Genomic DNA, 18,276 nt, shown 5'->3' on the forward strand with positions numbered 1-18,276 from the left:
ACCTGGCTTCCCTCCAGGGTTCCCACTGCTGTCATGGAAGCTTACAAACCAGACTCAACATTCTGAAAGCATATATGTACCCCTATGCCTACTGCAGTATTACTTACAAGAGTTAAGGTATGGAAGCAACCCAAGTGTCCATCAAAAGAGGATGCAGTGGTGTGTGTGTGTGTGTGTGTATATATATATATATATATATATATATATATATATGTGTGTGTGTGTGTGTGTGTGTGTGTGTGTATTTTGCAACAACATGGATGTATCTAGAGAATATAATGCTTAGCAAAGTAAGTCAGACAGAGAAAGACAAACACCGTATGATTTCACTCATATGTGGAATCTAAAAAACAGAACAAATGAGTAAACAAGCAAATAAAAAGCAGTATCAAACTATAGATGCAGAGAACAAACTGATGGTTGCAAGAGGGGAGGTGGTGGAGGGAGAGATGTGCAAAATTGGTGAAGGGAAGTGGGAGGTACAGGCTTCCAGGTGTGGGATGAGTAAGTCACAGGGATGAAAGGCATAGCATAATGAATACAGTCACTGGTACTATTAACAGTGCTGCACGGTGGCAGGTAGTAGCTATACTTGTGGTGAACCTAGCACAATGTATACACCTGAAACTAATATAATGTGTGTCAACTATACTCAAATAAAAAAAACACTTGTTTAATAAATAAATGAAACTGAGGTAGCAATAAGGGTGTTAACATGTAAGGATTTCCAAAATACATGAAAATAAACAAGGTGATGATGGCAGCCAACACTTACTGAGCATATACTATGTGTCACACTCTGTCCTGAAATCCCAGATACATGTTAACCTGTTCAGTGCTGATAGGAAGTAAGCTGAGTCAGAGGGAGGTTGCCCAAGGAGAAACAGCTGGAAAGGTAGGGCCAGGCTCCAAACCCAGGCTGGATCCCCAGACTACACTATCCTGTCACCTAAATAGAGAGCGGATTGTGCAGTGTGACTTTATTGGCTTGGTTTTTCAAAGAATATTTTATGTAAGTAGATATTGGTATAACCATAAACCGATATAACACATTAATAACATATACAGAAAGAAATACATGAAACTTTTAATAGTGGTTGCATGCAGAGCAGGTCTGGGGGTCTAGAAAAAACATATGGTTCAATTTTCATTTCAAACTCTTTAATGGAATCTGAATTTTTTTATAATGTGCACATATTACTTTTATTTTTTCTTTTTAAGTAAATTATTCCTGTGGAACTCATGACTTCTGTGGGTTACTTCTTCCATTTTCCCTTTAGTCATCTGTTGTTCAAATAACAGCTGCATAAGTGAAAGCTCAAGGGAAACAAAGATGCTAACCACTGCAATCTCCCACCAACTTGTGGCTCACGACACATACAACCTTTTACACTTTATGGACATTAACAACAACAACAAAAAACTTTGTATATAAAAAAATTGTTTGGTAGAAATGCTTACCTTTTAATTTCAAACTATTTTCCAGTGTTATAAAATTTTCATAGAAGATGAAATATATCTGAGAATAGTTGGTCTCAAAAAACTGCTTAAGATCACTTGCATCCACATTATCTGAAAAGAAAAAGTTTCCACAAGGAAAGGTTATGACAATAACCTTATACAACTATCAGATCTCACAGACAACGTTTTCAGAAATGAAGGACAGTAAAAACTAGCTTTATCCCCCTATGAGACAAAAAGAACAACGAAAATAGTATCCCTATCCATTTGTTCTCCACTAAGAGACCTTAATAGGTCTGGGGCCCCTCCCCCACACACAGACGCTTGCAGGAGATTGATTCAAGGGCATCAGAGCCATGGCGGCACTGCACTCACAGACCAGCTAGAAGGCCAGCGGTGAGTGCAGGTCTGGAGAGGAACAAGATTCCTTCATGTTGAGGGTAAGGAATAATAGTTCATACAGAGGACGTGGCTTTTGACATAGGCCATAAAGAGGGATGAGTTTGTACATGTGAAAAACAATTTTGCTGCCCGAGTCCAACATGGGCCAGTTTCTCCTCCATCCCCACTGACCTGAGAGCAGCTCAGGAGAACTAGCAGATGTTCCCCAGCACACTTCCACTTGGGCCACTGGTTGCAGCCTTCTCTCTCACTCCCAGGTGACCCGTTCCACTCCCGCTTGGACACAGGGAGACCCACCATGTGTTCCTAGAGTTTCCCTTAGCAGTGTTTTTCCCTGTGCACTAGTTCTGCTAAACCAGGGACTGCAGCTATATAGGAAGGTTATGCAGGGAGCTTAGCCCAATGACACGACAGCAGCAACAGAGCCACTTCTTCCAGAGGCCCAACTGTGCCTCCCAACTCTGGTCAGAGCAGTGATCCACTGTCGACACACCTGTGTATGTTTTCCTTGGCAAACAAGGTGCTTGTGCCATTTACCACAGGGTCCTGAACAAAGTGTTAGCTCTTGGGAAGAATACACCAGTAAATCTTGGGAAAATTAAAAACAGTTTCTTTAAATTCTGCAAGGATTGTCCAAGATTGCTATTCAATCTACAACAAAGTGGATTCAGTTCCTTTTGGGGTCCTAATACTGTGAATATATGTGAACACATCCATTACGATGTTTAAGTTCTATAAATTTAGCACTAATGCTGGTGAATCTAAGGAGTTGTTGTACTCAGATAACTACATAATTCTGATATAGTTCTTCAAAATAATGCACATAAGGTGTTTGTAAAGTCATATGAGCTGTCAATTTCATACTGTATTTTCTGCCCACCCCCCCCCCCCAAATAGCACAGAGCAGTGGAAGTTCCTAGTAACTAACAAATTTACCTATGTGAAAGCAGTAGCAATGACACTAGTATGATCATTCTTATACGTGACATAATCTTGCCAAGGAACCCTTGAGTACCTTCCACAGAATGTGCAATTCCCAGAAAGGATTCTGTTCATTTTCGCTCCAATACAAACTGCTGGCCGACCCACCACTAACTGTTCCCTCTGAAGCACACTTCACCCGCCAGCTCCTATTAGCACTCACTGGTAGCTGAAACATCCCGAGCCCACCTGGTGACCAGGTCAGTGCCTCTGCTATTGCCCCACAGGCTGGTTCTCCCCAAGTCATAAAACATATACTCTACTTAATTCCTGATGGAATCCCTCCTGATGGAATTCTTGACTTTATTTTGAAGGAATGATCTGTCTTTTCTGTTAGAGATACTACCAAATCTACAGACCCCCAGTCCATCCCACGCATCACTATGTCCCCTACATATAGCACCATATTTATTTAGTTCAATATTTTCTTGAATGAGTTAAATAAAAGAAATAGCCTATAACATACAATGATAGAATAATGACCATAACATGTAAACCATTATATCATATGCCTACAGGAAAGGAATGGCCTAACCCACTTTTAAATCCCTGGTACTATCAAGAGAGAGGTTTCACCCCTGTGCTGAGGACTCCAGATTTCACCCTGCAAGCTCTGCCCTCCAAGCCTGCTGCCAGCTGGGTTTCTCCACGTGAGGGTCTACAAGGCTCCTGAAATCAAACATGTCCAAATAAAAGTATTGTTCTCCCCTCAAATTCTGTTCCTCCCTCAGGCCCCACCACCCACCCAGCTGCTTGTCATCCAGGTCCTTCTCACTCTTCACAGCACATCTCTGGTGTGTCAGCTCCACCTCTGTCATGTGCCAGCCCTGGGCACTTCTCGCCCTTCACGGCCCTGCCTAGCTTATGTCACCACGAATCCTCGCCTACCTGCAACATGCCCTCTGCCCAGAGTCTGGCTTCCACTTTTCCCCTCCACAGTCCATCCTCCACCATGCAGTCAGCAGAAAAACTTAACAATGTAAATCAAACTAGGCCATTCCTTTGCTCAAAACCTCCCAGTAGCGTCCAATCATACTTAATAAAATCCAAACTCTTGACCATGGCCTATAAGGCCCTGCATGGTTTCCTCCATTCAATGCCAACTTCATTTCACACCACTCTGTCCTTCACACCCTACACTCCAGCCACAGAGGCTTCTTTCTATCTCTTAAACTTGTCAAACATGTTCTCCAGTTGGGGAACCTCTAGTCTGCACTGCCCCCCCTCCCAGATCTCTATATGGTTCATTCACTCCCATCCTTCAGAACTGGGATCATACATTACGTCTTCAAAGAAATCTGAAAATGCCCCACATGTCATTCTTCACATGTCATCTTATCACCATGCCTTCTTCCTTCCCAAGTTCTGCAGTGGATAGATGCCTGACTACTCACCAGTGAAGGGGCCTCAGACACAGAATGCCATTAGCAAGTGAGCTGTTACCCTGGCATTGAGGATGGGAGTGCACTAATGCAGCAAGGTGGCACAGCAAGGTACTGGGATCGATGACTCCCTCATATTTCCTGGGTCCCCCTTGGTCTATCAGAGATACTCAAATAGAGCAACCTGAATAAAGAGGGTCCTAGTCAAGGTTGAGGAACACTCATACAGACTGAGATCCTCTCATGAAGCCAAAAGTCCAGATAATAGCCACCTTCCTCCTCAGCCATTCATCATCACTTGAAGTACTCACTATCAAGACCATGAGATACCTTTAAGGTAACTTGATACACAAGGAAGCCAAGAGCATTACATCTATAACATATTCAGTTTTATTTATGTATGTGAGGACTCCTCGCTGGCCTGGGAGTCCTCTTCACATGATTCCCCCCACTACAGCACTTAATATTAGTTGAAATTATCTCATTTATTCATTTACTTCTTCACTGACTGGCACTCAACTAGAATGTAAGCTGCATAACGGCAGGAATCCCATCTGATTTGTTCACGACTCTAGTTCCAGCCCCAGGAATTGAGCTTGGGACCCAGAAGGTACTCAATACATATTTGTTAAATAACTAAAAAAAAATAAGCACTAAATATGTTATATCTCTAATTCAATAGCTAGAAGAATTTACTTGTCTTATTGTTAAAAAGCAAGACTCATCAGATGAGTATTTATAAAATAAGCCTAGATCTTGGAGAAGGAAACCACAGGTACTGGAATTTAGCATCCTGCAAAAAGGAACACAAGAAAGCAAGAAAGGGCTATATTTTTAAAGTTTATTTATATATTTTGAGAGAGAGAGAGAGATCACATGAGCAGGGGAGGGGCAGAGAGAGAATCCCAACCAGGCTCCCCACTGTCAGCACGGAGTGTGACATGGGACTCAAACCCACAAACCATGAGATCAAGACCTGAGCCAAAACCAAGAGTTGGATGCAGAACTGACTGAGCCACCCAGGTGCCTCAAGGAAGGGCTGCTTTTCAATACGACCAACTCCAAGAAGCATAGAGAAGAGGAGAAAGACTTTGTTCAGAAAAAATAAATGAACAACAACAACAACAAAAAAAAAACAACTATGACCAGAAACATCCGTTAGACAGACATTCATTCTTTACCCATTCATTCAAACATTACTGAGCCTGTACCCAGGCCGACCAGCCTTGAGAAAAGTGCTAGGAAATTCAAAGAGAGTAAGATGCAGGGCTCTCAAGGGTACAGAAGTAAACAAACAAGTAATGCAAAAGGCAGCATGACCAAAGCTAATGAAGAGCATCAGAGCAGGGAGTGGACAAGGCCACTTGAGGTTGAGAATATTAATAATGCTATATATTCATGCTTTAAAAGACACTTTAAAGAATTTCGTTTATTTGACCCTCACCCATAACCCTGTGAGGTAGATGGGGCAGGTGTGATCAAGATAAAGAAACCACAGGCTCTGGATCTTACATAACCTGCCCAAGGTAACACAGCCAATCAGGGATGTGGGCAGAACTCCTGTCCAGGTCTTCCAACTCCAATCTGAACCACACAGAGGCCTCAGAGACAAGAGGGAATAAATTAAAACTAGAAATCAGGTCAGGAATGTATAAAAATAATCATCACCTTGGGGATTTGCAGGAAAGCCAGATAAAAAAGAGCAGGAAGATAAGCAGACAGGTGAGAAATAATGGGAGTGAGCAGCACTGAAAATGGGAACAGCCAATTTCCCCAAGAAGGAGCCACAGCACTTGGGGTGACCAGTAAGGAAGGGTGCTGAACTATAGAGCTCAGGTGGTAGTGTGCTTTTGAGGTGATGATTTTCACTGTCTTTGGCACAGACATGAGCACATGGCCTAACGATAATAACAAAGCTCAGGGAAGTATGTTCAAACTAAACACAGAGAGGCAAGCAGCAGACAGCTTTACAGAGCTAGAGGGGTCATTTCTGAATTTTTAAAGAAATCCTTAATTTCTCATTCTCCTTTGCAACCAACCAAGAGCCAATAAACTGTTTCTATTATTTTCTCATTTTATCTCAAAAGTATTCTTCTATAATCCATACCAAAAGCTACCCCCTCCCACTCCTCTGTCCAGCTGAAACCTCTTGTTGACAATTCTTTCTCCCTATCTAGCTGAAAGGCAATAGCAAAGGTTGAGGTCAAAAACCTCCAGAGCAGACTGCCTGGGTAAAGTCCAGAAGCTATAGGACCTTGGATAAGTTATTAAGCACTCTCTGCCTCAATTTCAATCTCAGAAATGGGGTCAACAATGGTTCCTATATCACGGGACTGCTGTGGTGATAAAATGGGCATGTCAGAGTGTCATTTGGCATTATATAAATGTTAATTGTTTTACAATTACCTAGCTCCTGACAAAGGCTATCTCACTAGGTGGGAATAACCAGCTTCATTTACCTGTGAAGCCATAAAACTCAACGACTCATGAAACTCATACACTTAATGAGACTGGCCCTTCTTAAATGGCACTTGATTCCAATACAGCAATAAGCACTACCCATAAACAAACCTATGAAACCAATGGGATTATCCCTCCATTTCCTTCCACATATAATCCTTTTCAATACCATTTCTACTACTTTTTTTTTTCCATTTCTACTACTTTTTAATTGACAGGATCATAATAGAGCCTCACAAAAACCTGCTTCAGCAGACCAAAGGAAGGGGAAAAGATCGTTATCCCACTTGGGAGTCCCAATGGAAACCCTCAAATGGAACAAGGAGCTCAGTTCAGTTCCTCCCTAGGAAGGAATGACCCCCCCCCCACCCAGTGCTTCCTACTCCTCTGTCCCTCCAGTGCCCCCTCCCAGAACTAAGAGTCTTCCAAGTCCTGCCTACACATCCAAGTGCAGAGGAAGATGGTATCATTTACCACGTTACTCAAATTCCCTAGACAATGGCACTGAAAGCATGATGCTCAAGATTACAGACTGTGATACAGACAAAGGGGAAATAAAAATTCAAGGTGAACTTCACAACTTAAGTAAACATAATTTAGAAACTGAGAACAAGGAAAATAAACTAGTCAGATGCAAGATAGAAAACACTGACCAAGGATAAATGTCATTAGTGTTGCACTATTACTTAAAGGCTCAACTGCCTTGGTCCCTGTCCTCTTTCCTTCTTGTGGTAGTTTGTAAAAATGCCACAAATTATTCCTTACCTGAATCCACACCTTTGGATGGTGCACACTCACAATGATTTGGGGCTGATTTCCTGACTTGCTTTGGCCAACCAGTCATTAGAAATATGACCCGGTGGTGGCTAGAGAACCTCAGGTGGCCTCTGGTCAAGGGGCCAGAGAAAGTTCATGGAGCAGAGCTGGACCGACCCCACAGTGGAACCAACACCAAGCAACCAGCAGCCAGAGGCAAAGCCAGAAAATGCAGTTGGGTGAGGAAGAGAAATAGACACGTGTTGCCATAGGGCCCATGTAAACTGTGAGGTTTGGGATGGGCTGTTATTCAACATTATCATGAAAATGTTGATGGGGAGGAAGAAATTCATCACCAAACAACTTCACTGGCCATGAGGGCCAGCAAGCCCATGAAGAGATGCCTCCAAGTATAACACATCTTCACTTCCATTAAAGAAGAAAAAGCAATAAAAAATGGAACTAAATAACAGAGGCTGCCCCACTGATAACAAACTTCTGTCAACAGTAATCTATGCTAACCAGGATGCAGGCAGGGACTCCTTTTCCTGACATTAGCAAGTAGGTTTTAAAACCTCCTGTGTATGCAGTACTATGCCAAGGGCAGGTAAATGACCTGGAGCTTCGTACCTCGTAAGGAGGTAAAATCTACACAATGAAGCCCTTTCAAGACTCAGCAAGTAATCAGGTCATAAGACAGCAGGTATGCTGACTGTGCCTCAATGGTAAATTAATGCTTTCATCATTATTATTATAGAGAAACACACATCTAAAAAATGCATCTATTTACGGACCTAAAAATATCCCTTATACTGATTATATACAAATACAAAATCCTGGTGTGAATGAAATGCTAAATCACATAGCAGATGAAAGGTTCAGCTCCAGTGCTTCAGGACTCTGAAACAAGATCTGGTCAAGGACGTGATGTGAAAAGTCTGGTGGAAAAGGATGAGTTGGCAGTTGGGCCTAGACATCCCCCAAAGTCAGCTTGCAAGTAAGGACACCTGGCCTGACACCCCACTCGCCTCACACCCCACCAGGCGAAGTTATTTCTAGAAGTTCTGCAATGTCTTGAGAACTAAAAGATCAAAGTCCATCTGCAAGCATACTTTTTCTAATGCCATAGAGAGTTCAAACTTCAGAAAAACTCTCTCAAGTGCCATGTTTTCAATCCACATCCACTTTTAGGTATAAACATCACTGGACATATTTGACATAAAATTATTCCTGGAGTCATCCAGAAGTTAAGCAATAATGTACTGAAAATAACCCTTACTCCACCCCACCCCACCCTTGCTCCTATACAATACCCAGCCCCTAGTCCCCACCTCCCCACCACAAGCTGCTTGACACCAGACTCAACAAGAAGACAACCATTAGATTAGGCACACACCAGGGATGTCCTTTCTGGCAGTCCACCCTGGTTTCCATCTATGTCTGTAGAAATCCAAGCTTCCCACATGACCCACATCTCTGAATGTCACCTCTATATGGCTCTGGGAATCACCTAATCTCACCCCAGCTTCCTAACCACAGCTTTTATACTCCCTATATCCAATAAAGCTTACCAGATACCCCTCCTCCACCACATCTGTAAAGGTCTCCTTCCGTTCTAGCTCTACCTAAAACCTGGAGCCCCTTGAGGAGCCTGCTTCCCTGCAGACTATAAGGTAAGCCTCCCATTCTCCTCCACCACCACTTACCACTTGGCCTAAAATGAGGTCAGTGTCCTCCCTGCAATATCCAGACCATTGCAGTGCTTCCCCTCACATACATGGATACTTCCTTGCTGCTCACACAACCAATCCACACACCAACTAGCCCACCCACCCAAGCTGCACAGACTGTTCCACTCACCCCAGCACACTCTCAGAAGATTTCAGAACCTGGATCACTCTTTCTCTTGTAACTAGCACTGATTTCAGCATTTACAGAGGTGATACCTGACCTTCTCACCCCTAATGAGACTCTCCTCCAGTCTGACTCTGGCTATGCATGCCCCCCACCCCCAACAGCCTAGACCCACTCATTGCTTGTCACCTCCCCACATCTGGGTTCTCCATCTCAGTCCTTTCTCCTGCAGCCTGCCATTTCTTCTCATCCTGCTCACCCCTTCTAGAAACCTAATTCCAACAACTTTTCAACCCTACCGGGTCCTTGAACCCAATGACCCCACCATGCAGTCACTATCTATTCTCTGTCTCAAGTCTTTACTTCTTTTTTTCCCCCTAATTTGGTTTCCATAACCCATCTTTTTAATCAGCCTTTGCATTTACCCTTCATGCCTCCCCTTTTCCCTTTCCATATTCACTCAAAAGAACCCCAGTCTCAGTTTTGACCTCCTTAAATCAACTGAATGTATTTATATGAACACAGGCCATGTGCTACATATAAAAAAGGAGGATTTTTTAAATTGTTTTAAATACTGAATATATGTGAAAGAATAAGTTTCATATATATGTAACTTGTGATATATAATAATAAAATGAACACTTTAAACCTAGTCACCCAACAAAGGATCCAAGCCAACCAGGCTTTTGCTCCACCATTCAAGCGAACCCCATTCACACTGTTAATCCAATTTTGAGTCCTCTCCAGGGCCAACAGTAAATACACACGTGCTTCTATGCCCAAGCACCATCAGCCTGGCCCAAGAGAAGGAAAAGGCCACTAGAACCCTGGCATAGCTTCTAGAAGCATACTGGGGCCTAAACTACATATTCTTATTTGCAGAAAATGACACAAACTCATCTTTCAGCTTTGCTGATAGTTTTGTTTCTTATATATGTTACAGCCATGTTGTATATACCACTTACACCGTAAAAATTTTTTTAAATTCTTCCCTAAAAATATATATGTATTCAAAATTTTATTATACTGGATGATTTACTTCCATAGATGTTCTCTATAGCATTTAACCTGAAAAGTAAAATTGGCCTATAGTGACACTGTTGGTTTCCCTCCAGCCCCCCATCCCAGTCACTTCCAATTTCCTCTTTCTGACAGAGCCTCTATTTGTTCAGGGCTCATCCTCCCCCACAAAGTCATGTCCTTCAGAGAGGCTGGCCTGTCCCCGGCCCCAGGACGCCAGACTTGATGCTGCTCAGCCAATTATGGTGCCAACATACCCCTTGCCAGTGATATGTTTAGGCTCCAGCCTGTGACCCAACACTAGTCAATAAGAAATGGGAAGCACTTGGATGGAGAGGTCTGGAAAAGATTCATTGTTTTTAAAGAGACACAAAGAAGTATTTCTTTTTTTCCTGCCTCTGGATGTTGTTCTATTTGGGTGCAATGCTTGTAATGGCTGCAGACATTTTGCCACCTTGAGGACAAACCTGCCACGCTGAGGATACCAAGGATGGCAAGGCAGGGAGGCAGAGAGAGTCTGGACTGTCAACACCACAGAACTGCTGAATGAACTAGCTGACCCTCAGGCCACTCTGCCTTGGGACTGCTTTTACAGGAGGAAAAAAAAAATTCCTTATCATTTACACTTATATATGAGTTTTCTGTTACTTGCATCTGTTACTTGGATCCAAAAACATCCTTGTAAGTACTGAAATAAAATCTGACAGTTGAACAGGAAACAATTATTAGTATGATTGAAGAGGCTGGAAAAGATATCCATCCTACTTCATTTCCTAAGATGTATAATTTTCATTCCTTTATACCCATAAGGTAAACTAGATATAGAAAGCAAAATTCTTAGAAGTCAGGAAGCTATTAATACTTTGTTATCCAGGACTGATAGTCCCTGTGTAAAAGTAATTCTGTATAAAGATGTACCCCAATTACCTAGTGCTAAAGTTTTTAAAAGTAGAGCTATTTTATTTAAATATTTTAACATATGTTTCTCAACTGCAGGATTCTAAGACTTGGTTTTTAACTGATAAGAAGTACCAACATAATAAAACATAAACATACACCAATGAATTACACTATTTAACCAAATGTGCTTTACACATATTTGAATATATCTTTTCCTTCAGTAGGAATCAAGTTTCATCAAACTTTTTAAGTCAGTGCAAAGCTGCTTTTACTTTTCTTGATCTGAATTGGGGCTAGCCTAAATTACAGTCAAAACCACTCACCAGGGAGTTAGAGAAAGAAATAAAACAGATAAAGCAGGAGCTAGCTGGTAACCTCTACCTCTCCTCTAAGAACTAAGGAAGGAGAAAAGTGGTGATGAGGGCAGAGAGAACCATCTTACTTAAGTCTTCACTTCCTGATGTGGGATAATGTCCAAGGAGTCCAAAATTTAGGATTAGACCATGCATAATGACTCTTCATGTAAAACTGTTTATGTATGTTGCACACCCAAGACAGACACACAGAGAGAGAGAAACAGAGAGAGGAGGATGCACATAAGCGAGAGAGAACACAGAAAACATACTGACCAAAATTCTAACAATGGTCATCAGGAGACTGCAGAATCTGAAGAGCTTTTGCATACTTTGATTATTTTTTGCTTATCTGTATCATTCAAATGTTCATAATTAGTACATTAAATTTCATAACCAAAAAGTTATGCATGACAGCATGGATGGAACTTGAAGGCTTCATGCTAAATGAAATAAGTCAGAGGGAAAAAAAAATGTATCCAATGATCCTGCTTGTATGTGGAATCAAAAAAACAAAAAAACAAAAACCAGCCAAATTCATAGAAAAAGAGATCAGACTTGTGGTTACTAGAGAGGGGATGTGGGGGTGGGGTGGGGAATTAGAGAAAGGAAAAAATATATAAACCTATCTTTTATTTGGGGGGGGGGGAAAGTTGCCATAATGTTTTGGAAAAAGATCTTTTTCAGATCTTTTTCAAAGTCTGACTATTTACCATAAAAAAAGAAAAGAACAACCCAGCAGACATGACACCAGACCATAATGTTCTTCAAACGTGTCATACTTTCCAACTTTGAAGTACACTCAAGACCCACACAATATATAAAATAGTATCTTTTCCAAGACCAAAATGCCCCAAAACTGCAAGTAATTTAAACTTCCCCTGCTCAACACTGTAATGAAACTTATTCTGTAATAACATATACATTGTACATAATGCCTTGTAATGACCTAGTTATTGAGGACTTTTGCTGTCTTTAAGGAAAGCTGTGGTTCTGTCATTTACCAAAAACTGTAGAAAAATAATAGAGCCAGGTAGGAAGAAATTATCTCTGCCCAGCCACTCAATAACTTGTACTGAGTAGGGACAAACAAATGTGTGACATCCCCAAATGGAAAAGGTGATGAAATTTCAAATCCGGATAAGGTTCATTTCTAAGACCTGGTAGTCTTAGCATACATTAAGTCATGTTTCTTCATTCTGTGTAAACCTGGAACTGACAAGCAACTACCAGAACAGAATTTCCATCTGTGCACACCTAGCAACATCAGTTCGTAAAAATCACGTGTTTTCAATTAACACTGAGCTAGAGATCAAGGCTCCCTCAGGCCTTTCCATGAAGAAACACAATATAAAGTACAAATGGGGCCCTAACTTAGCCCGCACCTGAAATGGAGCCAACCACTGGCTTTTCTTGGCAATCATTTATAAAGATAAATTAATATTATACTGACAGATCAGCATTATCCTGTGCTCATTCTTTTTCAGCTGCTGGCAGATCTCCATTTTTTGTCAACATCAGGGGTACTCTCTAATGTATCTGCTCTGTGCCTCTTACTAGAATTTGGGGTAACACAGCAACCCTGCCTCCATACTGTTACAAGCTTGGGCTGCTGTGTGGGCCCCGTCACATGGCCCCACTGCAGTCTAGCTTCCCTGTCCCATGGGCTGCAGTGTTCTCCTCACTACTCACTTCTGCAATAAGGCCAGACACAGACCACGTGTGCTCTACCTTCCTCAGAACCTGGGACTGCCCTGTCATGGCTGCCACAGCCACTCACTTTTCTTCCCCGGCACCACTTCTTTTTCTTACCTCTTCCTTTTTCTGTCTCTAACCACTGCTCAGTATTGGGACAAAGGACAGGACTTCTAACAAAATGAGCCAAAAGAAAATAAAGCTTTCTACAAAGAAAGGTCTTAAAGGTCAACTCAGGTCATACCCCTGCTCTTACTTCCCATGGGGCTCTCCATTTTACCTTATAAGTCCTCCCTGAGACCTACAAGCCCCACCTGGTCCTACCCTTTCCTCCCCCACTCCCAACTCCTCCAACTCTATAGACTTCCACTAGATTCTCAAGCGTATTTATGACTTGGAGCATGCACACTTTCTGTGTGTGCAGATTCTCTCCGGGAATTACTGTCCCTTCTGGAACACTATTCCCAGAAATAATCACCAAGCTATGCCCTGCTTAACCCAGGTCTTGACTCTAAACCCCTCTTCAGAGAGGCCTTCCCTGACCCAGCTGTCTAGACCAACATACAAACATCCCTATCAAGCTTCATTTTCCTATAATCATTACTTGCAATTATATCATACATTTGCTTGTTATTTGTTTCTTATTCATCTCCCTTAATAGAATCTCATGAAACTGGAGCTTCATTTGGCAAATAGCAAGTCCTCAGTAACTATTTGTAGAAATGACCTAAAAACAAGGTATACTGTCTAACACAGACAGAACTCAAGGGTGGTCAATCCATTTATTAGAACAGTAACCCTTACTTCCCTCAAATTAGATAAACCTTCAATTGTAACTCCCATAGTCTTAAGTAGAACTTACAGAATGTCATGTAAGGTTTTCTCAATGATCTAGGATTATTAACACAAAAGGCAATGCCCTTGTGACATACATGGGGATGAGCAGAGATATTAGCAGTATTATTTTCTGTGGGAATGTATCAGTATGCCTTTCCAGAACTATTCTCAGAAATATATGAGCCAGAATGAGACTCAGTCCTCAGGAAAAGGACAAATGATATACAGGCCAGCCAATCAGAGTACTCCATCTCCCTCACCCAGTGTTGGTACAGGAATGGGCACATGACTCAAGTAAAGCCAATCAAAGTGGTCTCATGACCTGGCGCCCTACGGGAGGAGCCACTAGCTTTTGGGGACCATCTCTCTCGCACCTGGCAGAGTCAACCTAAGAATGAAGCAGAAGCACAGAAAACAAACAAACAAACAAACAAACATGGAACCAAGAGTGGAGAGGAGTTATTTTTCATCAAGGGAGAGTAAAAAAAGAGAGTGGACATGAGAATGAGTGAGTTCCCTGGACTCCACTCACCTCCCTGTCAACAGTCATACATACTTAAAGATAAACGTTCCCCTAGAGTAGTTGTATGTATCATTAAGTCCCCCTTTTCTCAAGTTAGTTTGAGTTTCTGCCACATGCAACCAAGAGCTCTGACTAGTATAAATATGTTTAACATATATAGTTGACCCTTGAACAGTGCAGGGATTGGGGGTATCTACTCACAGCATGTAACAAATTCTGACTCCCCAAACTTAACAGCCTGTTAACCAGAAGTCTCACTGATAACATGAACAGATAATTAACACACATTTCATATGTTGTATATATTAAATACCATATTTTACAATAAAGGAAGATAGAGAAAATAAAATGTTACTAAGAAAATCATAAAGAAGAGAAAAGACATTTACAGTACTATTGCATAGTTATAGGAAAAACCCCACGTATAAGTGGACCGACGCAGTTGAAACCTGTTGTTAAGGGTCAACTGTACTACCATTCTGGTGGAGCAGAATAATTTTAAAAAGCAAAAAGATCCCCCAGCTAGTTACACACCCAGGTGGTTGTCAGGGGCTGAAGAGAGGAAGGAATAAGTGACTGCCTAATGGTTACAGGGTTTTCTGTTGAAATGATGAAAATGTCTGGACTAAATAGAGGTGTGATGATTGCACAGCATGGTAAGTGTCCTAAATGCCACTGAATTATTCACTTTCAAATGATTAATTTTATATTATGTGGAATTCACTTCAATAAACAAAATTTTAAACAAGAAAACAATGCTGCAATGCATTTCTTAATAGCCATTAAGTATATCATAATTTCTTACAAAAGGAAATTAAATCAAATGATATGTACATTTTTTTCATTCATTCAGCAGCTATTTATTGAGCACCTACTATGCACTAGGAAGAGGGCCAAGGGATATAGGGAGAACTAGGGAAGGAAGGGAATCAGGAATTCAGCCTGAGGCTGCCAGGTGAACCTAAAGACATCTATCCTCACTGCCTGAGTCCCAAAGAAGCCACACGTACCCCCAAACTCCCTCGTTTTAAAGTCCAAATATTCCTAACAATGAAAGGGGGCACTGGGCTTAAAAATGGACTTGAGTTTTTAGGATCTGACCACAGGTAGACAGGGGTCAGTAGTACCAGGAAAAGACCTGCAGTTTCCTATGTAGTCATGGTGGATCTGAGTCCGGGACCAGCTGCTTCCTAAGGCAGTACCTATGACTCTCTACTCCAAGCCTCCGCATGTTCATCTTTCAAATGTTATTGTGATTAAGAGAAAGCTTTGTCATTAGGCACACCTGAGGTGGAATCCTGACTTGGCTACCACAGGGCCACCAGCCTGTTTCTGTTATGGGGAATGTGTGTCTATAATTTTTCTGTAAAATGGGAACAACAGGCTACCAACCTCATTTAGTACTGGGAGGGCAAGCACTATGGGGAAAACTAAAGGAGTAGGAAGGGGACAGAGAGGGAAGAAGAGTCTAAAGGCCCCCATCTGGCATAAAGTCCTGCCCTAAGTCTTATCTATTCATGTTTTAATCTTCTCTTTTACTGTCATAAAATATGCATACTATTCAAGTGCTTTCCCCTCTCTAGGCCTCAGTCTCCTCCATTTAAAAAGTGAAGGGTTGGCCTAGAAGAAATTTGTTGCTTAGCCTCTATTCAAATGCAGCTGACTGTAACATTGGAGGATTTTCTGTACTTCTCTTGAGTGTGACTTAGCAGCAGTTTTTTATTTGCAGAGCATTTTAACAGTCAGTCATCACGGAGCAATATCCAGGTACACATTTTATCAGGAAGGTAAAAGGAGGGGTGGGCAGGGGACACAGGCTGCAGCCAGGAGGGGACAGACCGGGCATGGTGCACAGCATGGCAGGAGCTGCAGAGGCTGCTTTCCAACTCAAGCACCAAAGAAGCCTACTGTATGGCTCCCATTGTATCTAGAAGTCTCATTAAGTTTGTTTTACAAGTCTTTTTTGACAAGTGAGGCCTTTAAAACATGTTTCCTCATTGTGCAGAGGGTGAAGTTCAATCCAAACATTTGTCTACAGAAGAAACTGGGAGGATCCGACTGCCAGGGGACCATCATAAACTCCATTCACACCCGGGGGCCCCAGGAAGGAGTGCTTCTTCAGGAGGCCCTGATGGTGGTTCTGCTCTTTTCTCCAAATGTAATTGCTTTTGCCTTCTGAATTGAATAGAGGTTCCAAAATTGATTGCTGATTTAGAGCATCTCACAGCGTTATGTTGAATAGTCAAGATAATGCACTGAAAATAACGGACACAATGGTTCGGTGCAATGGTTAACAATGTCCGTTTCAGTAGGCAGGTGTACTTGCCCTGAAGGGTAGTAGCAGCTGGCTCTGAGGATGCCTTCAAGACCACAAGTCTCAGGCAGATGGAGATGGAAGTCTGCAGCTGGGCAGAGTTTCAGGCATTTTGGCCAAGGAGCAGATGGCAGCCAAGGCCAAGGAATAGGTAGCAATTGGCACAGAAGACTCCTGCCATAGCAGAAACCTGTAAATTTGACTGCAGCAACATCAGCCTTGTGCATCTTTAGGCATAAACCTGCTGGGTAGACATGGTCAGTTAGATGTCTGGGCTTTAGTGCAGCCGTGAATATAAGGCCAAATAGTCTGTGTCCTTCCCCTTCTTCTTGTGATGATGTGAGGCAAAAAGATGCCCATGTGATGACACAGGTGAGATGGATGACACAGGCGTTGTGATGTCAGGTCACTGAAGGCTACTACTGACCATCTGACGATTCATCACATGGAGGCGCATCTGCTTCCTGACCAGGGATGACGTGGTTATTGAAACTGTGGAACACAAAACCGGAGACAGAGGGAAGACTATGGGCTCCTGGGTAGCTCAGTTGGTTGAGCGTCCAACTTCTGCTCAGGTCATGATCTCCTGGTCCTGCATTGGGCTTGCCGCAGCTTCTGATCCTCGGTTCCCCTCTCGCTCTGCCCCTCCCCCACTCACTCTCTGTCTCTAGCTGCCTTTCCCTAGACTTCAACCTTCATCTATCCTTAGGGGAAGGAATAAAGGCCAGTAGCTAATCTTGAAAAATCTGGAATCAGATTACTGCATTTAAAACCTGACTTCACAGCTCACACTGGTCTTGTGATCTCAAGCAAGTGTCTTAATATTTCTGGTCCTCAGTTTTCCCACCTTTGGATGGGTGTGGAGGTCTGAGCCTGGGGCACTTGGTTGGCTCAGTTGGAAGACTGTGTAACTCTTGATCTCAGGGTCATAAGTTTGAGCTCCATGTTGGGTGTAGAGATTACTTAAAAAAGAAAGAAATAGGGGCGCCTGGGTGGCTCAGTCAAGCATCCAACTCTTGATTACAGCTAAGGTTCTTGATTTCATGGTTCTGTGCATTTGAGCCCTGAGTCAGGCTCTGCTCAAATGATTTGTACATTTTTAAGACCACTGGCATATTCCAACAAATTACTTTTCAGAAAGATCATACCAAATTATAGTCCTGTCAAAGGTGTGTTGGAACCAGGAGAAATCATTCAGGGAAACACACACACACACACACACACCAGCAACTTTGCTAAAATAATAGGTAAATACATTTTAATTTATAAGTTTATATATTCTGGGGCACCTGGGTGGCTCGGTTGGTTGAGCGTCCAACTTTGGCTCAGGTCATGATC

The 18,276-nt window shown here is 42.2% G+C and overlaps 1 protein-coding gene across 6 annotated transcripts in view; it reads right to left on the bottom strand.

Annotated features, from left to right (window-relative positions):
• The window catches only part of RALGAPA2 (Ral GTPase activating protein catalytic subunit alpha 2), a 312,686-nt gene that overhangs the window by 281,962 nt on the left and 12,448 nt on the right, over positions 1-18,276 (bottom strand). For all 6 annotated transcript variants that reach the window (XM_027069474.2, XM_053200306.1, XM_027069476.2 and 3 more), the window contains exon 2: positions 1,462-1,572. In XM_027069474.2, the coding sequence (XP_026925275.1) occupies positions 1,462-1,572 (111 nt within the window). The remainder of the gene's footprint in view (positions 1-1,461; positions 1,573-18,276) is intronic.

The sequence above is a fragment of the Acinonyx jubatus genome, chromosome A3, assembly GCF_027475565.1.
Source record: "Acinonyx jubatus isolate Ajub_Pintada_27869175 chromosome A3, VMU_Ajub_asm_v1.0, whole genome shotgun sequence".
NCBI lineage: Eukaryota > Metazoa > Chordata > Mammalia > Carnivora > Felidae > Acinonyx > Acinonyx jubatus.